The sequence below is a fragment of the Narcine bancroftii genome, chromosome 6 (genome assembly GCF_036971445.1).
Source record: "Narcine bancroftii isolate sNarBan1 chromosome 6, sNarBan1.hap1, whole genome shotgun sequence".
Classification (NCBI taxonomy): Eukaryota; Metazoa; Chordata; class Chondrichthyes; order Torpediniformes; family Narcinidae; genus Narcine; species Narcine bancroftii.
Window position 1 is genome coordinate 31030827 of NC_091474.1, and position 22471 is coordinate 31053297.

The 22471-nt window shown below is 42.2% G+C and overlaps 1 protein-coding gene and 1 long non-coding RNA gene across 10 annotated transcripts in view; one reads left to right on the forward strand and one right to left on the reverse strand.

Annotated features, from left to right (window-relative positions):
* Window positions 1-22471, forward strand: part of bcas1 (brain enriched myelin associated protein 1) — a 129422-nt gene that overhangs the window by 29583 nt on the left and 77368 nt on the right. For 3 of the 5 annotated variants that reach the window (XM_069884600.1, XM_069884596.1, XM_069884597.1), the window contains exons 3-4: window positions 10778-10862; window positions 19122-19181. In XM_069884600.1, the coding sequence (XP_069740701.1) occupies window positions 10778-10862; window positions 19122-19181 (145 nt within the window). The remainder of the gene's footprint in view (window positions 1-10777; window positions 10863-19121; window positions 19182-22471) is intronic. The other 2 variants (XM_069884598.1, XM_069884599.1) reach the window with 1 other exon arrangement.
* LOC138735926 (uncharacterized) overlaps window positions 18478-22471 on the reverse strand; it is a 196388-nt gene continuing 192394 nt past the window's right edge. For all 5 annotated transcript variants that reach the window (XR_011340002.1, XR_011340003.1, XR_011339999.1 and 2 more), the window contains one exon: window positions 18478-19141. This is a non-coding gene — a long non-coding RNA (uncharacterized lncRNA). The remainder of the gene's footprint in view (window positions 19142-22471) is intronic.

Genomic DNA, 22471 nt, shown 5'->3' on the forward strand with positions numbered 1-22471 from the left:
ATTTCCCTTTCCAACTGCTCTGTTTCCTGATTATAGTCCTTTTTCATCTTGGTTACATAACTTATTATTTGCCCTCTAATGAATGCTTTCATTGCATCCCATAGTATAAACTTATCTTTCACTGATTTCGTATTTATTTCAAAATACATTTTAATTTGTCTTTCAATAAATTCTCTAAAATCCTGCCTTTTGAGTAACATGGGGTTTAATCTCCATCTATACATTCTTGGAGGGATGTCTTCTAACTTTCTTTCTTTGGCTTGGCTTCGCGGACGAAGATTTATGGAGGGGGTAAAAGTCCACGTCAGCTGCAGGCTCGTTTGTGGCTGACAAGTCCGATGCAGGACAGGCAGACACGGTTGCAGCGGCTGCAGGGGAAAATTGGTTGGTTGGGGTTGGGTGTTCGGTTTTTCATCCTTTGCCTTTTGTCAGTGAGGTGGGCTCTGCGGTCAATATTAAGGGTGAATGGTCTGATAATATTCTAGCTTTATATTCTGTTTTTCTTACTCTATCTTGCATACGAGCTGATAACAAAAATACGTCTATTCTTGAGTATGTTTTATGTCTAGCCGAGTAATATGAATATTCCTTTTCCTTTGGGTGTTGTTTCCTCCATATATCCAAAAGTTGCATTTCTTCCATCGATTTAATTATAAATTTGGTTACTTTGTTCTTTCTGTTAATTTTTTCCCCAGTTTTGTCCATATTTGAGTCCAAATTCAGGTTGAAATCCCCTCCTATTAATATGTTCCCTTGCGTATCTGCTATCTTCAAAAAAATATCTTGCATAAACTTTTGATCTTCTTCGTTAGGTGAATATACATTGAGTAGATTCCAAAACTCCGAATATATCTGACATTTTGTCATTACATATCTCCCTGCTGGATCTATTATTTCCTCTTCTATTTTAAATGGCACATTTTTACTAATTAATATAGCTACTCCTCTTGCTTTTGAATTATACGATACTGCTGTTACGTGTCCTACCCAATCTCTCTTTAATTTCTTGTGCTCCAATTCAGTTAAATGTGTTTCTTGCACAAATGCTATATCAATTTTTTCTTTTTTGAGTAAATTTGGCAGTTTCTTCCTTTTAATTTGGTTATGTATTCCGTTAATATTTAAAGTCATATAGTTCAGCGTAGCCATTTTATACTTTGTTTATCTTCCCTTTCCGTTTCTCCATCATTATCTTTCTTTCTTATCCATTTCTGCTTTCTTGTTTTGAACACTTTATAAGACAACATTTCTAAAACATCAAACATTTTCCCTATTCTCCTATTTCTATCTTCTTTAACCCCAATCTCCCCTTCCCCTCCTGAGTTGTCCTTTATCCCTTGTCGGACAACCACATCTCCCCTCTCCATTTGGATTTGTGAATTCACTCGCAAACGTCAGCTGATTTTGCAGTGACCGTAACTCCTCCCCACCCAGCACCCCCCAGAAAAGATTTCAATTTTCATATGTAACAAAGGTCACTCTTTTAATTCCCTCCTTATTCCCTCTATTCCATTTCCCTCCCTTATTAATTCTTGTCTATACTCTATATATTTTCCTCTAAATACGGATACCTCCATGTATCTTTGGCTTGGCTTCGCGGACGAAGATTTATGGAGGGGGTAAAAAGTCCACGTCAGCTGCAGGCTTGTTTGTGGCTGACAAGTCTGATGCGGGACAGGCAGACACGGTTGCAGCGGTTGCAGGGGAAAATTGGTTGGTTGGGGTTGGGTGTTGGGTTTTTCCTCCTTTGCCTTTTGTCAGTGAGGTGGGCTCTGCGGTCTTCTTCAAAGGAGGTTGCTGCCCGCCAAACTGTGAGGCGCCAAGATGCACGGTTTGAGGCGTTATCAGCCCACTGGCGGTGGTCAATGTGGCAGGCACCAAGAGATTTCTTTAGGCAGTCCTTGTACCTTTTCTTTGGTGCACCTCTGTCACGGTGGCCGGTGGAGAGCTCGCCATATAACACGATCTTGGGAAGGCGATGGTCCTCCATTCTGGAGACGTGACCCATCCAGCGCAGCTGGATCTTCAGCAGCATGGACTCGATGCTGTCGACCTCTGCCATCTCGAGTACTTCGACGTTAGGGATGAAAGCGCTCCAATGGATGTTGAGGATGGAGCGGAGACAACGCTGGTGGAAGCGTTCTAGGAGCCGTAGGTGGTGCCGGTAGAGGACCCATGATTCGGAGCCGAACAGGAGTGTGGGTATGACAATGGCTCTGTATACGCTTATCTTTGTGAGGTTTTTCAGTTGGTTGTTTTTCCAGACTCTTTTGTGTAGTCTTCCAAAGGCGCTATTTGCCTTGGCGAGTCTGTTGTCTATCTCATTGTCGATCCTTGCATCTGATGAAATGGTGCAGCCGAGATAGGTAAACTGGTTGACCGTTTTGAGTTTTGTGTGCCCGATGGAGATGTGGGGGGGGCTGGTAGTCATGGTGGGGAGCTGGCTGATGGAGGACCTCAGTTTTCTTCAGGCTGACTTCCAGGCCAAACATTTTGGCAGTTTCCGCAAAGCAGGACGTCAAGCGCTGAAGAGCTGACTCTGAATGGGCAACTAAAGCGGCATCGTCTGCAAAGAGTAGTTCACGGACAAGTTTCTCTTGTGTCTTGGTGTGAGCTTGCAGGCGCCTCAGATTGAAGAGACTGCCATCCGTGCGGTACCGGATGTAAACAGCGTCTTCGTTGTTGGGGTCTTTCATGGCTTGGTTCAGCATCATGCTGAAGAAGATTGAAAAGAGGGTTGGTGCGAGAACACAGCCTTGCTTCACGCCATTGTTAATGGAGAAGGGTTCAGAGAGCTCATTGCTGTTTCTGACCCGACCTTGTTGGTTTTCGTGCAGTTGGATAATCATGTTGAGGAACTTTGGGGGACATCCGATGCGCTCTAGTATTTGCCAAAGCCCTTTCCTGCTCACGGTGTCGAAGGCTTTGGTGAGGTCAACAAAGGTGATGTAGAGTCCTTTGTTTTGTTCTCTGCACTTTTCTTGGAGCTGTCTGAGGGCAAAGACCATGTCAGTAGTTCCTCTGTTTGCGCGAAAGCCGCACTGTGATTCTGGGAGAATATTCTCGGTGACACTAGGTATTATTCTATTTAGTAGAATCCTAGCGAAGATTTTGCCTGCAATGGAGAGCAACGTGATTCCCCTGTAGTTTGAGCAGTCTGATTTCTCGCCTTTGTTTTTGTACAGGGTGATGATGGTGGCATCACGAAGCTCCTGAGGCAGTTTTCCTTGGTCCCAACAAAGCTTGAAAAACTCATGCAGTTTGGCATGCAGAGTTTTGCCGCCAGCCTTCCAGACCTCTGGGGGGATTCCATCCATACCTACTGCTTTGCCACTTTTCAGTTGTTCGATTGCCTTATATGTCTCATCCAGAGTGAGAACCTCATCCAGCTCTAGCCTTAGGGGCTGTTGAGGGAGCTGGAGCAGGGCGGAATCTTGGACTGAGCGGTTGGCACTGAAAAGAGATTGGAAGTGTTCTGACCATCGGTTGAGGATGGAGATCTTGTCGCTGAGGAGGACTTTGCCGTCTGAGCTGCGCAGCGGGCTTTGGACTTGGGGTGAGGGGCCGTACACAGCCTTTAGAGCCTCGTAGAAACCCCTGAAGTCGCCAATGTCCGCGCTGAGCTGGGTTCGTTTGGCGAGGCTAGTCCACCACTCATTTTGGATCTCCCGGAGTTTGCGCTGAAGATGGCTGCATGCGCGACGGAAGGCTTGTTTATTTTCTGGACAGGACGGCTTTGTAAGGTGAGCCTGGTGGGCAGCTCGCTTCTTTGCCAGCAGCTCCTGGATTTCCTGGCTGTTTTCGTCAAACCAGTCCTTGTTTTTCCTGGAGGAGAAGCCCAGTACCTCTTCAGTGGATTGCAGTATGGTAGTCTTCAACTGATCCCAGAGAGTTTCAGGGGACGGGTCCGTGAGGCGGGTTGCAACGTCGAGCTTTGCTTTGAGGTTTGCCTGGAAGTTTCCTCTCGCTTCGTCTGACTGCAGGTTTCCAACATTGAACCTCTTTCTGGGGGCTTTATTGTTCTTGGGCTTTAGCTTGAAGTGAAGGTTGAGCTTGCAGCGAACCAGCCGGTGGTCAGTGTGGCATTCCGCGCTAGGCATGACCCTGGTGTGGAGCACATCTCGTTTGTCACTTTCTCGCACCAGGATGTAGTCAAGGAGGTGCCAGTGTTTGGATCGGGGATGCATCCAGGTGGTCTTAAGGCTGTCCCTCTGCTGAAAAAGGGTGTTTGTAATGACAAGCCGCTGTTCTGCGCAGAGCTCCAACAGGAGGCGCCCATTGTCGTTGCACTTGCCGACGCCATGCTTGCCCAGGATTCCTGGCCAGGTTTCTGAGTCTTTGCCGACACGAGCGTTGAAGTCGCCCAGGATGACAACCTTGTTGGCTGTAGGGGTGCGTTGAATGAGGTTGCGCAGGTCGGTGTAGAACTTGTCCTTTTCTGCTGGTTCCGCCTGGAGGGTTGGAGCATAGACACTGATGAGGGTGATGTGATGCTTGTTTTGAAGGGGGAGTCGCATGGACATGATTCGGTCCGAGAGGCCTGTCGGAAGGTTTTCGAGTTTGGAGGCAATGAAGCTCTTGACCATGAAGCCTACACCAGATAGGCGTCGTTCATCCGAAGGCTTGCCAGACCAGTAGAGTGTGTAGCCCGCGCCGCGTTCTTGGAGGCTGCCTACATCTGCAAGGCGGACTTCACTGAGAGCGGCTATGTCGATGTCAAGTCTGAGGAGTTCATGTGCAATGAGGGCAGACCGACGTTCAGGTCGGTGGCTGTCAGCCTTGTCTAGCATGGTTTTGATGTTCCAGCATGCTATCTTGAGTTTGTGAGCATCTTTTGAGGGGGAGGACGTGGAGGGGGAGGACGTGGAGGGGGAGGACGTGGAGGGGGAGGACGTGGAGGGGGAGGACGTGGAGGGGGAGGACGTGGAGGGGGAGGACGTGGAGGGGGAGGACGTGGAGGGGGAGGACGTGGAGGGGGAGGACGTGGAGGGGGAGGACGTGGAGGGGGAGGACGTGGAGGGGGAGGACGTGGAGGGGGAGGACGTGGAGGGGGAGGACGTGGAGGGGGAGGACGTGGAGGGGGAGGACGTGGAGGGGGAGGACGTGGAGGGGGAGGACGTGGAGGGGGAGGACGTGGAGGGGGAGGACGTGGAGGGGGAGGACGTGGAGGGGGAGGACGTGGAGGGGGAGGACGTGGACCTGTCCTCGGGCCTGCGCAAAGGAGCTTTTAGGTGGAGTGCAGTGCGCGCAGTACTGGCCCCACCCTTTACACCCATGGTTCGTGTGCCGTGGCCAAGCAAGCTGGGACGTGGCAGCGAGGTCCTTGGGTCGTAGGTTTTATATCGGAGTGGCCTTCTCCTATGCAGGTTTCTTACCTGGGCTGGAGGGGCCTGCCTCCCCTCCTAGGTCGGTCCATACTGCCCGGACCGGGGCCGAGGCCGCCGCAGCTCACCCTGTGCCTGGACTGGGGCTGCCGCCTCCCACTCTCTGCCCGGATCGGGGCCTCCGCCTGCCCCACTCGACCGAGGCCGGGGCCACCGTCTCCCCCTTGCTCCTGCCCAGATCGGGGCCGCCGCCGCCTACCCTTCGCCCGGACCGGGGCCGGGGCCGCTGCTGCTCTGCCTGTGCCCGGACTGGGGCCGCCGCCTCCCACTTCATGTATGCACACTATATATATATATATATATATATATATACACACACACATATACCCCTTTACACACATACATATAGATCGTGGTCATTTTTACTCTTATTACATGTCTTCATCTCTCTGCTTGTTCTGTAGTTGTTCTGCAAATTTCCTTGCTTCCTCTGGATCCGAGAATAGTCTTTTTCCATAAGATCGTTTTTGCTGTATTGAACTCCTTCCTCTTCTTCAGGAGTTCAAAACTTATGTGTCTTTTTAGTTCGCAGTCTTCTGTACTCTCGTTACACGTCTTCATCTCTCAGTCTATTTTGTAATTGTTCTGCAAATTTTCTTGCTTCCTCTGGATCCGAGAATAGTCTGTTTTGCTGTCCTGGAATAAATATTTTCAATACCGCTGGATGCTTTAGTATAAATTTATACTCTTTCTTCCATAAAATCGCCTTTGCTGTATTGAACTCCTTTCTCTTCTTCAGGAGTTCAAAACTTATATCTGGATAAATAAAGATTTTTCGCCCTTTGTACTCCAGTGGTTTGTTGTCCTCTCTTACTTTCTCCATTGTTTTCTCCAGTATCTTTTCTCTTGTAGTATATCTTAGGAATTTTACTAAAATAGATCTTGGCTTTTGTTGTGGTTGTGGTTTCAAGGCTCATGCTCTCTGTGCCCTTTCTATTTCCATTTCTTGCTGTAGTTCTGGACATCCTAAGATCCTGGGGATCCAATCTTTTATAAACTCTCTCATATTCTTGCCTTCTTCATCTTCCTTAAGGCCCACTATCTTTATGTTATTTCTGCTGTTATAATTTTCCATTATATCTATTTTCTGAGCTAACAGCTCTTGTGTCTCTTTAACTTTTTTATTAGATTCCTCTAATTTCTTTTTTAAGTCCTCTACATCCATCTCTACTGCTGCTTCTCGTTCTTCCACCTTGTCCATTCTTTTTCCTATTTCTGCTATGGTCATATCGATTTTATTCACTTTCTCTTCTGTACTGTTTATTCTTCTTCTTAAATCACTAAATTCTTGTGCTTGCCATTCTTTAAATGAATCCATGTATTCTTTAATAAGAGAAAGTATTTCCAGTGTCTTGCCTTTCCCTTCTTCCATTTCACTGTACTCTTCCTCTTCCTCTTCTTCTTCCTCTGGGTTGGCCATCTGTTGTTTCTTTGTTGTCTTTTTCTTCTCTTCTTTCTTGTTTTCATTGTCTTCTATGTTCTCCTCTTGCTGTTGCTGTTCTGCAGCTGTCATTGCCGGCTGCGGAGATCGACTCCCCAGCTGGTCGCCCCTCCCGTCGGTGTGTTTTTTTGCATGCACACTTTTCCTCGGCTCAGCGAGCCATTTTTGTAGTCCACTTTCTACCGACCTGAGGGAGCGGGTTTCTCTCTCCACCGCGGGCCTCTTCGAACAGGTAAGGCCTTCTCCTTCTTCTTCCGTTGTCTTCTCTTCCTCTCTTCTCGTTGGTTTCGGTTTTTCTTTTTTTGTCGCCATCTTCTTTCCACCTTTATATTCACTTTATTTTAATTTTTATTTTTGTGCCTTTGTGCTTTCCTTTATTTTTTTCGACTTTTCTGGAGAGGGCTGGAGTTCACTGTCCGGCCACTACTCCATCACGTGACTCCTCCCAGTGACAAAACCTTCTCCACGATTACTCTCAACACCGAGGCCCCACAGGGCTGTGTACTTTGCCATGATGCTCCCTTACCAACTAAACACCTCTTAACTCCATCTATAAATTTGTGGGTGACACCAGGGACGGTGAGTCCAATGAGTCCAAGTACAGAAGGGAGACAGAGGGCCTAGTGAATTGGTGCCAGGATAATAACCTCTCTTTTCAAGAACAAGAAGCTGGTTATAGATCTGGAAGAGGGGCAGAGCTTGCTGCTTGGTCCGCATCAATCATGCTGGGGTGGAGACAGTACAGCTTGAAGGTTCTGTGGGTTAACATCTCCAGTACCATGTTCTGTTACATCCATGTTGATGCAGAGGCTAAGAAAGTGCGCCAGCGCCTCTACTTCCTCAGGCCTGAGGAGATTTAGCATGTCACCTGCATCCCTTGACAACTAGTAGCATCGAGTCGGGATGCATTCCTGCTGATTACAGGGAGCCGCTCTGCCCAAGACTGGAAGAAACTGCAGTGGATTGTGAATGTAGCACAGGTCATCGCATATATCTCTTTCCCTCCTTCCACTCCAACTTTCACTCCTGGTGCTTTGGAAAAGCAGCCAGCATATTAAATGACTCATCCCACCCCAGATTATCTCTCTCCATCCCCTTTTCTTGGCAACTATATTTCAGGTCCACTCTATTCTTTGAAAAGTTCTTTTATCTCCAATTTTTCTTTCATTAATAATGAAATCATCATTTCTAGGAAGCACATTACAATTGAACAGAAAAAAAAAACTTATGGGAGCTTTATCTCATTAAGATTTTTGAATTTAGTCTGATCTTGCACCAACAACACCTTCCCCCACGAGGAAGGTGAGCAGCTCCAACACTTCCAAAGGAGGTTAAGGAAGGCAATGCTGCTGACCCCATTCTGATAAAATTTTATAGGAGCACAAATGAGAGTGTTTCTTTCTGGCTGCAAAGCATCGGACCAGTGGTCAATACAGAGGATTGTGACGATCCGCTGCAGTACATCACTCGGCCAACAGGTGGCCTAGAGACATGGCACCTGGGCCTAATGACATCCGACCACCAGGTGGGCCCAGTGGGTCCATGGTACAAGATCAAGGTCCTGACCGTGTTCTCTCTCTCGCTCTCCGGGATCACTGCAAGCACAGCTAGATCTTTATGTGAGTGAAATAAAGCTGTGTTGCCCCAAACAGTATTGGGCCTGTGTTTTCCTTTGGTGCAGCCTGCCACAAGGATCATCCAAATGATCAAGAATATTTTTCCCTTCCCTTTATTCATGACATTCACTGGGAGTGTTGTTTAAGAATTGTTAAGGATCCTTCACACAGTATCTTTGACTTGCTAGCATCAGGAAGGATGTACAGAAAAATCAAAATCAGAACTGCCAGCTGGAAAATAACTTCTTCCCGCAGGCTATGAGATTAATGAACAGTATCCTGTAACTGAGTAAATACTTTTAAATAGATAGTATAATCCCTATTATCCAGAATTCAAGTAACCAGCCAAAAAAATGTGGAAAATAAATGGTTAAAAAATACGAATGCCCTAGCAGCTAGTTCATCAATCAGGCAACACGCAATCTCAATTAACTGGAAAATTCACTTATCCAGCATCTAGCAATCCCCACAAGTGCCGATACCATATATATGTGATTGTATGTGCTGTGTGTTGAATATGTGTGTGCACTGAGGTCAGGGGAAACTGTTATGTACAGTCAGATGATAATAAAATATGCTTTTTAGTTTTTGCTGCTCCATGTTATGAGATTAAGCACCCTAAACAACACAATTATTTTATAATGACATTGGATTCTTGTTTTTGTCTGGACTTGAATGGCTATGGAATAGAGTGAGATCATTATTGGCCAAACCTTTCTACAACACTCTGTAAATAGCTCTGCGTTTTTACATTGTAAATGATAAGATGTACTTTAGTGAAATTTCCAGCTGGAATAGGGAAGTTAAACAGTTCCATGAATTCATAATTGTTTTTACTGTTGGATATAGTCTTGTGAAACTATAAACATAAATCACAATGTGACAATTTGTTCTTTGGCCTTCCTCAGGGAGATTAACTGCGCTCTTATAAAGCTAAAGCAACAGAGAGATTGAGATTTTGTTTTCGCACTGCAAGGACCTTCATTTTGATTTTGACATATTGGCAATAACATTGATTACATTATAATCGTAACACTCCAGTGTTTGTGTGTGAGTGAGATCTATTTTGGATCAAGGAGATTAATTCTTAATTCTTGATGAGTTTTTTGGAAGTTCCAGCAGACTTCTGATATCTGTTTTAAGATTATACAATTCCTAATAAACATATACAATACATAAGAACATAAGAAATAGGAGCAGGAGCTGGCCATTCAGCCCATCAATAAGATCAAAGATGATCAACACCACTGACCTGCTGTTTCCCCATATCCCTTAATTCCTTTTTTATGTAAAAATCTATCATACTGAACCTTATATGTTAAATGAAGTCGCCTCAACTGCTCCCTGAGTAGAGAATTTGACCGATTAATTACTCTCTGGGAAAGACATTTTTCCTCATCTCTGTCTTCAATCTACTCCCTTGAATCTTGAGGCTGTGTCCCCTACCAGTGAAAACAATTTTCCTGCCTCTATCTTAACGATATGTTTCTATAAGATCTCCTCTCATTCTTCTGAATTTAAGTGAGTATAATCCCAGGTGATTTAATCTTTCCTCATAGATCAACCCCCTTATTTCCAGAATCAACCTGGTGAACCTCCTCTGGACTGCCTTCAAGGCCAGTATATCATTCCTCAAGTATGGAGACTAGAACTGCACACAGTATTCCAGGCGTTGCCTCACCAGTATGTTGTATAGTTACAGCATGTCCTCCCTGCTTTTGAATTCAATTCCTCTAGCGATGAAGGCCAACATTCCATTTGCCTTCTTAATAACTTGTTGTACCTGCAACCCAACTTTTTACAATTCATGCACAACCACTCCCAAGTCCTTCTACACTACAGCATGCTGCAGTTTTTCACCATTTAAATAATAATCTGCTCTTCTATTTTTCCTACTAAAATGGATGACTTCTCACTTACCAACATTGTACTTCATCTGCCAGACCTTTGACCACTCATCTAACTTAACTATATCCTTCTACAGCCTCTCCACATCCTCTGTACAATTTGCTTTTTCACTCAAAAGTGTTTAATTCTTTCAAGAAGATAATAATCAGTGAATGTGAACTGATGGGAGCTGGTGAATACAGAATTTATTACACTGGTGTGGATAATCTAATAATTTACATATGACTTTCTCATTCATGATTATCAGACATTTTTAACTCAGTGAAATGTGCCTTCTATATTTATACACATGTTCATTCTCTTTGTTTGGATGTTGTTCTTAAATTGTCCATGTATGCACTTCATAATCAGAAAAAGTTACTGACATTGCAATTAATCATGCAAACTTTGGATTTATCTTTTGATAATTAGACATTTTTCTTTCTCAGGATGAAACTGATGCTGTGGTTATTCAGAACGGCCAGACTCTGCAAAGTGCTGCACAAAATTCAGTCCAAGATAAGAATGAAGCTGGTACGTTCAAGCTTTATCTACAAGATTTTTATAGCATTATTTGCTTGGTCTATGATTTGAACCTTTGGATTTTGAAGCTGATTGATCCGAATGCCAGATTTAGAACAGATCTGTTGGATAGCCAGCCAACAGTAAGTTGACATCAACAAATTTTAACTTGAATTTACAACTCTTAAAGCACATTGTACTTCATATGGTGTTAAACCCACAATCAATTTAAAATACCTGCAGTGTCACATACACAGTTCAGTCTCTGCACCTTAAAATATATTTATGATCCTGTAAATAAAATCTGATGCAACAATGGAGAAATTATTTTTCTAATTTTTGCATATAGATTGAGTTGGAGATCAAAAACATTTTTCAACATCAACTGATTTGGGGTTGATGTATGTATACTTTGGTGTGAGTTAGATATTACTGCTGTTGTAGACGAGAGATCATTTGATGATCACAGCTTATCTAGCTCTCACAAATCGTTCCCATCAAGGTGGGAAGATGTCAAAATCTCTGAGGTCCAAACAGCACCAGCTAATGGCAGGTACTTTCATCCTAGCTGCTGACATCACCTTAAGAGATCTCATGATAAAAGATTGGAATCAACCTGGATTACAAGGGGGCATTAGGTTTTATGGTGGAGAGACCATCAATGTACAAAACTAGTTTCCCATCATTTTCACCTGGTAGAAGGCTGTTTTACTGGCCAATTTGTATACTGATAGTTGACACCTTGTCCTTAAGACATGTGTGACTGAGTACGTGGTGAGCCAGGGCAGGTAAGCAGCTGGGTGGTAAAGCCACTCCATATAGACACCACACACACTGATCTGTTCATGATGACCAGTATTCTCGATCTCCCAGGCTGGGCACTGAGAATTAGAATGGCAAGGGAACAGCTGCAAATTTGTCCACCTGTTTAAACTCTGCATGGTTTTCTTATAACCATATAACCATAACCATATAACCATATAACCTTTTACGGAGCGGAAACAGGCCATGTCGGCCTTTCAAGTCCTCACCGGTTCACTAGAACTTATCCAATCTAATACTTCCAAAGTAATAATGAAATACCTTCCATAGATTTGAAACAGAATTTATCACCTATGGCTTTGACAGTTGGTAGCTCATCTTATAATATGTCATTCAGTCATCAAAAATCCTTTTCACCTCCAAGAATAGCAATCCCATTCATCCAATTTTACTTCCCTCCATTTATTCTATCTCTCACATATGAACCTTTTGATTCTTTCGGCCACTGGTCTGCAGCAGAACATCCATGAGCTGGTTAATTGACCTGTACATCTTTGTAGTGCAGAAAGGAACTTTGGAGGAAATCATGGAGAAAACATGGAAACTGCAGAGGCAGGCATTCCAGGTCAGGAGTGGCATAAGTCCCTGGAGATCTGAGGCAGCAGTATATTGTAGAGTGTTTGGGGAAGAAATGGTTTTAGGTGTAGGATGCATGAATGATGAGTTTGTTCCACTTGCAGCACCACTTCATGTTCACATCAACTGCTTTTATTGATTTGTTTCCCGCAACAGGCAAGTAATGCTATCAGATTTCATGGTGATATCTAACAAGTGTAACAAACTAAAACGACAATATAAAAAGGGATACTTTTTTTTCATGAAGAATCTCTGGCTTTAATTTAAAAGCATTAACCTCCGACGTGGCATTCCCAAACATGGTAAATTGGATGTTGAAAATGGGTATTCTCAGCATATTACTTCCATCAAAGGAAGTAATATAAACTTACTGCATTATTCTTTATTTCTACTCTATGGTTTGAGGCCATTTTTTCCTCAGTTGTTAGGTGTTTTTGAAGTAACTGAAATGAAACTATTTTTTTTAAAAAAGAATTTATTACCGTAAATTTGAAATTGTCCTTGTACAAGAATTATGCTGCACCAGGGCTGATTTATAAAGGTAGACTAAAATCCATGAGCATGAATATTTTTATTCTGAGAAAACCAACATAGAGTAGTATTCAGTAGAAGTCCAAAAACTATCAAAATGTACCTGTTCATCTCTTCTTTATTCCTCCTTCAATTTGAATTTTAAAAGTACTGAACAAGAATCTGGAAAATCCAAAAATCTAGACTGACCCAATCCCTGAGCAGTCTGGATTTTCAGACATCTATTGCAGTCTATTTCTGACATGCAATACCAGTCCTTCACCAATAAATGTCTCTAGTGTTCTTTGTAAACAGTTCAAAACACTGTAACTAATGAATCCTATATAGTACTCTCAATAGGTTTGTAGATCACAGCAAATACATTGTTAATAGTTAACATGATCAATAGCTGTCCACCTCAATAGACAAATTTCTGCAATATAAACTTGAAAATTGAGTGTTAACCCATTAGCACAGAGTACAAGCTTTAAATATCAATATCCTGGTCATCAACTCTTGTAAAGAACTTATGAATCCTCCATTGTTTGCTTTACTGATCTATAAGTAAACATTATGAATCGGTATCTTGAGATGCCTATTTGCATGAGAGGTATTGCCGGCTCAGTCCCCATTCTTTCATAATTGTGCAATTCTTTCAGCCTGATTTCACTCAGTGAAACCTGAGCTTTTTTGGACATTCACTGAGCAGATTTTCTTGTGAACCTATATTGCCTTGAGCAACAGCCGAATGTTCAAGCATTCAATTCATGGTGTCAGAAGCCAAAATAAAAATGTATTTGGTAGTTTTTAAAAAAAACCGTTGTTGGTAACTCGAATGTTTGCAATAGAATGGTGTCGCAAAACCCTGAATTTCGTGACTTGATCATGATGGTATATTCTGATTTTCAACATGAGTCATAGAAACCTATAAACATAGGAGATAGGAGCAGGAGTAGGTCATTCGGCCCTTCGAGCCTGCTCCGCCATTCAATGAGATCATGGCTGATCTTAAAGTTCAGTACCCCGTCCCCGCCTTCTGTCCATAACCCCTAATTCCCTTATACTGAAGAAATAGATCTAATTCCCTCTGAAGATGTCAAGAGAACAATGGAAATGTATCAGATTAAGAAGACAATGATCTTTGCAGATTATCAGGGTATTGTTGGTCAAAGACTACAGTGGGAATTCTTCTCTTCTGGCTATCCTTCCCATAGGATGATGATGGTTCCTTTCAGACAGTTTGTGAGGTTTGATATGAGGATACCCCACTCTTCAGAAAGGAACAGTATGTGCGTGAATGGATTTAGGTGAGTAGGGGTTGCACAGGTCCAGACGCACCCTCTCGACATTTCCTCCTGGATCCAGGGGTTCGGTGAGATCCAAGATGGCTGGGGGGAAGTTCTGTTGCAGTGAATCATCGGACCAAGATTCGCTAGAAGGGATGCCCTTCCCAGGCTTCACTGCATGTGTTTTTTAGATGGCCGTTGACCCTACCAAAGGGTTCATCTGCCCTTTGGCAGGTCTTGCTTTTCATCCTACAGAGTATCTCGCCACCCTTCGCACCAGGCAAGCCTGGTGGGGGAGCCAGTTTAGTCGCAGACTACCTGGCCATGTGACAGGTAGTTCTGGGTTACTTTAGTATCAGTAGCACTCAGATGAGTGACCATTACTATTATGTTCCCATGGATGATACCTAGAGTTCCAGTGCATATAACACATCTGTTAACGTACAGTGGAAATGTTAAACCTAATTAATAGTTAAAGTCATGCAGCACAGGAGTTCATCCAACCACATCTATGCCAATCATCAACCTCCCATTTACACTAATAGTAAATAGTAAAACAGCGCTTGACGTCCTGTTTTGCGGAAACTGCCAAAATGTTTGGCCTGGAAGTCAGCCTGAAGAAAACTGAGGTCCTCCATCAGCCAGCTCCCCACCATGACTACCAGCCCCCCCACATCTCCATCGGGCACACAAAACTCAAAACGGTCAACCAGTTTACCTATCTCGGCTGCACCATTTCATCAGATGCAAGGATCGACAACGAGGTAGACAACAGACTCGCCAAGGCAAATAGCGCCTTTGGAAGACTACACAAAAGAGTCTGGAAAAACAACCAACTGAAAAACCTCACAAAGATAAGCGAATACAGAGCCGTTGTCATACCCACACTCCTGTTCGGCTCCGAATCATGGGTCCTCTACCGGCATCACCTACGGGTCCTAGAATGCTTCCACCAGCGTTGTCTCCGCTCCATCCTCAACATTCATTGGAGCGCCTTCATCCCTAACGTCGAAGTACTCAAGATGGCAGAGGCCGACATCATCGAGTCCACGCTGCTGAAGATCCAGCTGCGCTGGGTGGGTCACGTCTCCAGAATGGAGGACCATCGCCTTCCCAAGATCGTGTTATATGGCGAGCTCTCCACTGGCCACCGTGACAGAGGTGCACCAAAGAAAAGGTACAAGGACTGCCTAAAGAAATCTCTTGGTGCCTGCCACATTGACCACCGCCAATGGGCTGATATCGCCTCAAACCGTGCATCTTGGCGCCTCACAGTTTGGCGGGCAGCAACCTCCTTTGAAGAAGACTGCAGAGCCCACCTCACTGACAAAAGGCAAAGGAGGAAAAACCCAACACCCAACCCCAACCAACCAATTTTCCCCTGCAACCGCTGCAACCGTGTCTGCCTGTCCCGCATCGGACTTATCAGCCACAAACGAGTCTGCAGCTGACGTGGACATTTACCCCCTCCATAAATCTTCGTCCGCGAAGCCAAGCCAAAGAAGAAAGAAGAAGAAAACAATTCTATTTTATTCTCCCCTCATTGCCATTGACTCCCACCAGATTACACTTTCCATTATGTACCAGGAATATTTTTAATGACCAATTAATCTATTAACCCAAGACTTTGGGATGTTTGTGAAAATCAGAGCACATGGAGGAAACCCATGTGGTAACAGGGTAAATGTACAAACTCCATTGAGGCTGGAGATCAGGATTGAACTTGTATCCCTGGAGCTGTAAGACAGCAGCTCCTCTTGCTATACACCCCTAATAGGTATTATATTTACTGTGCACTATAACATTATAACAAGGTAGACACTCTACCAGCTGCACCACTCTCTATTACCTGACTGAGATCGCTCAAGTGGAAGGACAATTCAGACATGAAGTCAAACCATGCCTTTGAAAGTGTGGAGTCTAGATTTTTGGGGTGCAGAATGGAAGTGCAAAGCATCAATTCACATCGTTGGCTATCATGTACCATCCTTATAGACAGATCTAGAAGTCTTAAAGCCTGTAAGCTAAATATCAAGCCAAAGTAGGAGATACTATGCATCAAAAGGTGAGAGAAGGATCCAAAGGATGGTTTTAAGGATAATCCAAAAATAAGAGCCTAGAAAGTCAAGAGTGGAAGGAAATTTCTGGGACAAAATTAAAGCTTTGGAAAAATTCCACATGGAAGATGATCTGATGCGTGTTGGTAAACTGGATCCAAAATTCCTTGATGATCAGAGATAGATGGTAGTGGTAGAAGGGTGATTTTTTTTTCCTGACTGGAAAGCTGAAACAAGTGGGGTGATGTAGGGATGATGTAGAAAACTTTGTTGGCTGTAATTATTTATAAGTGATTTGAATGAGAATGCAGGTGGTATAATTAGTAAGCCTGCAGACAACACAAAAATTAGTGGAGTCGTGAATAGCAAGGAAAGTTATCAAAGGATACAACAGAAAATAGATTAGCAAGAAAGCTGGGTGATGCAGAGGCAGATGGAATTCAGTCCAGGAAGAATGTGAAGTAATGCACCTGGAAAGTCAAATTCTGGAAGGATATATCGAACAAATGACAGAGACTTTAGGAATATTAATGTACAGAGAGACCTTATGGTATAAGTCCATAGCTTCCTGAAAACAGCAGCTTAGATGAAAAGGTAATGAAAAGAAAGCATTTTGTACATTTGTCTTGTGAGATAAAGGCATTAAATATAAAAGTTAGGATGCCAGGATGGAGCTGATAAAACTTTGATTGGACTGCACTTACTGTGTGCAGTTATGGCTGCTTCATTGTTCGAAGGATGTGATAGCATTAAAAAGAAGGCAGAGGATAGACCAGGTTGTGGCCTGAAATGAAGGATTGTACAAATAAAGAGAGATTGGATTGGCTGGGTTTATCCTCACTGGAATGTGGGAGGCTGTGTGCTCACCTTATAGAGGTAAATAAAATCATGAGGGGTGTTGATAAGATAGAGAGTCAAAATCATTTTTTTTTCCCTGAGGCAGTGCACAGGTCTAAGGTTAATTTAAAAATCAGGTAAGTTTTCACACAGAATATCTTGAATAACTGGAATGATCTTCCAGAAAAGTTGGTAGAGGCAGATGAGTAAACAATATTTAAAAGTTGTTTGGATATGTACTTGAGAGGAAAGGATATGGGCCTAATGCAAGCAAATGTGAAATGCATGGATGAGCATTATCAGCACAGATGAGGCTTTCAAAAGACCTATTTCTGTGCTATATGATTCTGTGATGTGTGGAAAAATGAGGAAGAGATTTTAATAGTAAAGCAGATTTGAGAATTCAAAGCTGGAATTTTTCAGCTGCATGATCATTTTTAAAAACAACTGTGGTTGCACATTGTTGAAGGGTTGGTAGATTATAACGTGCATTGCTTCTTTTCACTCCTTCGTGAAAGATATGCTACATTATGTCCTGGTCTTGACACTGAGAGGTTTAGTGACACACTCCCTAACTGGTATTATGGCAAAGTTAAATAAACAAACTTTGTTATCAGGGCAAGTCTAATTGGGAGTTCGGTGTCAATATTTTTCCTATAACAAAAGAACATGCCACATCATTCCCTTTTGTGCTTCACAAAAATTTTAGTCATCAATTTTAAATAAATAATGTACATTTTCAAAATGGTAATTGCTTTTGACTTATTATGACTTATTGTTTTTAATTATCAAAAAATGTTATAGTGCACAGTAAATATAATACCTACTAGGTGTGTATAGCGAGAGGAGCTGCTGCCTTACAGCTCCAGGGATACAAGTTCAATCCTGATCTCCAGCCTCGATTGAGTTTGTACATTTCCCGTTACCACATGGGTTTCCTCCATGTGCTCTGATTTTCACCTACATCCTAAAGTCATGGGTTAATAGATTAATTGGTCATTAAAAATTACTCCTGGTACATAATGGAAAGTGTAATCTGGTGGGAGTCAATGGCAATGAGGGGAGAATAAAATAGAATTGATTTACTATTAGTGTAAATGGACGGAGTTTTCCTGTATTCCTGTGAGCATGTTGATTTCCCCTGGTACTCTGGTTTCTTCCCATATCTCAACAATGTGTGGGTTGGTAGGTTAGTTATTGCCATTTGCTTTTCATGTACAGTTGAGTGATAGAATCTGGGGAGAAGAAATAAGAATGTGAGAATTTAAAAAAAAAAATGTTTATAAAAGGATTAGCGTTAATAGGTGGCTGATAGTCAGGGCAGACTCATAGGGCTGGAGGGACAGTTTCTGGGGTGTATCTCTCCATGACTCAATGACTGGGGTGCTGGAGTGACACAAGATGGCAATTAATATTTACTAACTTAACAAACACTAAAAATTCCATCCAGTGCATTGAACTTATGAAATAATATTTAAAGCTATTGAAACTGATATTGTTACTTGAAATCAAGTAGAAGACATGTTTGATATCAGTTGCTAAGCGTATTTTTATTGATGTTGCAAAAAAAAAGTCAGCACAATTAATTTGTGAGGAACAGAACAGGGAAAGCATGATTTTAATGTATCTGTCATGCTCTGTCTAAAAGGAGAATCAATTATTGAATATTCACAGTTTTATAATATCTTATGACAGTATTAATGAATTGAGATAATTGCTCGGAATTTGAATGTGGCATGCTGTTTCTTTTTCTGTGCCAAAAAAACCACTTGTTTTGAGCATAAATTGTAATGGTGAGCATTTCTAGTCAAACTGCATGGTTCTGGAAAATTCAGCAGGCATTTTTGGCATTGGTTTACCCTCTGTTGATAATGCAATTGACACTTTATTACTGAGAAATTACTGACACTTTGAGGTAATACTTAATGCAAACAGTTAGATCTCGATATTGCACAATCCGGCCCAGGTCAATGTTGTAAGATGGGTCACACACATTGTCCTGAAGAACCAAAATCTTTGAAAAATAGCAGAACATTTGAAAACTGTGGGAGTGGAATACTTAATATTTGGGCATTTCTTTAAATGGAGTGGAGAAAGTTGTATGCTTCTTGTCTCTTTTTATTCTTTTGTACTTTTTTTTCATCATTCTGTCTCTTTCTATTCTTCTTTTCCTCCATCTGAAGACATGTGGAGATTTGATTACCTGATGAGAAAATTGCATTTAAAATCCAGAAAGAGCAAAGGTATGTAAAGTTTTACAACTCCCGTGTTTCCCTTTTCTAACTACACTCTCTCTCCCTTATTGCCTTATCCATCATTAATTTACCTTCTTTGTATTCCAAATGTATTTTGAAATGTTTTCTCTGTACCTTTACATGTCCTATCTGTCCATTGTGTTCCATCTGTGTGAAACATTTGAGCCTGCTTCCTTTTGCCCAAATAGTTTTTTAAAATTTCTGTTATTAAACCAACAGTATTCTAACCAAGTTGTGATGTTTCTGGGCTGGGGAAAAACAGGAAATGAGTGGGGAGTGACTACGTGATAAGCAATCACAGTTGCACTGGGATAAACGGAAAGGAATAGAAGCTGTTGAAGAACATGTGGAAGGAAGTATAAAATTCAGAATAAAAATGACAAAATTAATATGCTCAAAAGAGGCATCGATCCATATACTTTCCACTTTTATACTCTGTGAGTGCCACTGAGATTCAACAGGAGGATCCAGTTTTAGCAAGCGCTCGCGTATTGCTAGTGTTCAGAACTTTAATATCAATTAGCATATCTCAAATGCAGCTGAGATGAGCACATTTCGTTTTGCCTTCTGGGCAAATATTTTCTTTTCAGCTGGTTTGATTTTTTTCCTCATTATACAACAGCCTTAAATTTAAATATTCAAAAACATACAGGTTTTGTAGGTCAAATGGTGCATTTGTACAGCACGGGCTCATGGGCCAGAAGGACTTGTTACTATACTATGTGTCTAAATTTAAAATTTCTCAGTAATGAATTATCAGAAAGCTCTGTAGCTTGATATCAAGGTCAACCACATTAAAACGAGCATGTTTACAATGTTAAAAACAATGACATTAATTATTCAGTAGCTATCCATGAGAATTATTTTTTTACATAAAACGCATGGTTGAAAATACTTGGAGGCTTGGTAAGATAAGTCCTTTTAACTAGCTTAATGTTTTCCAACAAGAAGTCGAGGGTGGAACAAGATATAAAATTCAGCAAATAAATTAACATAATTAGAAAGAAATGGAGAGCTTGTTTGTCTTGTGGGAGTGGAGGACTGATTTGTGCAATAGTTAAGATTTGTTATGGATATGTTCAATTACAAACGTGCTTGATTATTGAGCATTGTAGACTAGCAGTCTGACGACTTGGAAAAAACCCTCCTACTTTTTGCAGGAAAAATGTGGTCTAACAGAAACAAACCTGGCAAAAGTTGAAGGCTGGTGAGTTAAAAAGAACACACGCCAATGGCTATGCGTAGTGAGGTGTCTTAGGAGATTCGGTATGTCACCGAAGACTCTCGTAAACTTCTACAGGTGTACCATGGAGGGCATTCTGACTGGTTGCAACACTGCCTGGTATGGAGGCTCCAACTCTCAGGACAAGAATAAACTCCAGAGGGTTGTTAACTCGGCCTGCGACATCACAGGCACCAGACTTCACTCCAACGAGGACATCTACATGAGGCGGTGTCTTAAAAAACCAGCCTCTATCCTCAAACACCCCCACCACCCAGGCCACACCCTCTTCACTCTGCTACCATTGGGGAAAAAGGTACAGGAGCCTAAAGACAAGCACTCAATGGCACAAGGGCAGCTGAATAATCAATGAACCAAAGACACTGCCTTACTTTCTGTGCACTTACGTTTTTATATAGTAATGTTGTACGACGTTTTATAATATGAATGTTTACACTATGATTGCTGCCGCAAAAACACCAGATTTCAAGACTTGTTCATGAAAATTGATTCGGATTCTGAATTAACTCATTCATAAGAATATAATAAGTGTTCAATAATGTTTTTGTTTAACAAAGCCTGTGGAAACATAATGCCAAAAAGTGTTTTATTTGTTCATTAATTCACAAAATACTAGAAAATGTGTGATCCTTCAATTTTTCTTGCTGTTTACTCAGTTACCAAAAAGCCAAAAAGAAATGAGTACTTATTTCCCAGTGTTTTCATTAAAGGTGCCAAGAAATAGGAAACATGGATAATGCATGGGTGCAGCGGAGTTTGAACTACTTTGATTCCCGTCACAGTTACATTTATAACCTCCTGGAAGTTCAAGGTTCAAAGTTATTCTCAGAGTACATACATGGCATCAAATGGAAAATAAAAACTCTGTTGTGAAATCCATCCAATGATCTCCATGGTTTGCCAACAATTTCAAAGAAAGCTCACTGTGTTAAATGATAATGAAATTTTTTTTTAATTAATTTCAGTCCTCAATGTGGTTGGAGTGGTGATTATTTCAGTGAAGATGTCAGGGTGTAGATTGGGTTTCGGGTGGTCCTGGTGCAGATGGGACCAGAAGACCACTTAGGTCAACGATCAGAGAACTGAAGTCTGAATTGATGCTCAATTTGTGCGAAGGAAAGGGGTTCTGCCTCGAAAGAGCCAAGAATGATATTCCTGTGAGGGGGGGAAAATGAGGGGATTGTGAACGTGTAATTTGGAAGAAAATTCATTTTTGTGGATATGTCCTGTCACATGTAGAAGGTAGAAATGAGGTAGCCTGTGGCTATGATTGGTGGAACCCTACTTGTGTGTGGATGGTGTTTAAAAATGTCTAAATAAGAGGGGTGAGTGCCCATTTGAGGCATTCAAGTGAAGGAAGATTTGTGTGGTTAAGGCAAGAGAGACAGCTGTAATAATGGTGGAAAGAATAGCAGGTTGTAGAACTACCACTGACAAAAGGAAGTGCAGAGAGTCAGTATTTGGATGGAATAATGGAGGTTTGGCGACTGGTGTGGTAGGTTTAAATTTAAATTTAGGCTGTACAGTAACGGGCACTTTCAGCCCACAAGCCCATGCCATCCAATTACACTCAATTGACCTACCTTCTCCAGTGCATTTTGAACTGTGGGAGGAAACCAGAGCTCCCAGGGAAAACCCATGCAGACACGGGGAGAATGTACAAACTCCTTACAGACAGCACAGGATTTGAACCCCAGTCATCATTGTTGGAGCTATAACAGTGTTGTGCTAACTGCTATGCTACTGCGCCTTCGGGTTGTTGATTGGCAGGAAAAATTTCTGGTCTGTGATTGGATGGAGTGTGGTAGGTTGTTGATTAGATGGAAAAGTTCGTATGGTAAAAAAAAATTCCAATTGAGATCTGATTTGGGGGAAAAAGGCAATCTTTCATGAAAAATGAGGATAATGGGAATAATGGGTGATTGAACTATGGTCGCAGAGACTGTGAGATTTGTAAGAAAGCAGCAAGTTAAACTTAAACCGGGCTTAAAATTTAGATCACACATAACATTTTTACTGAAGGTGAAATTTAATT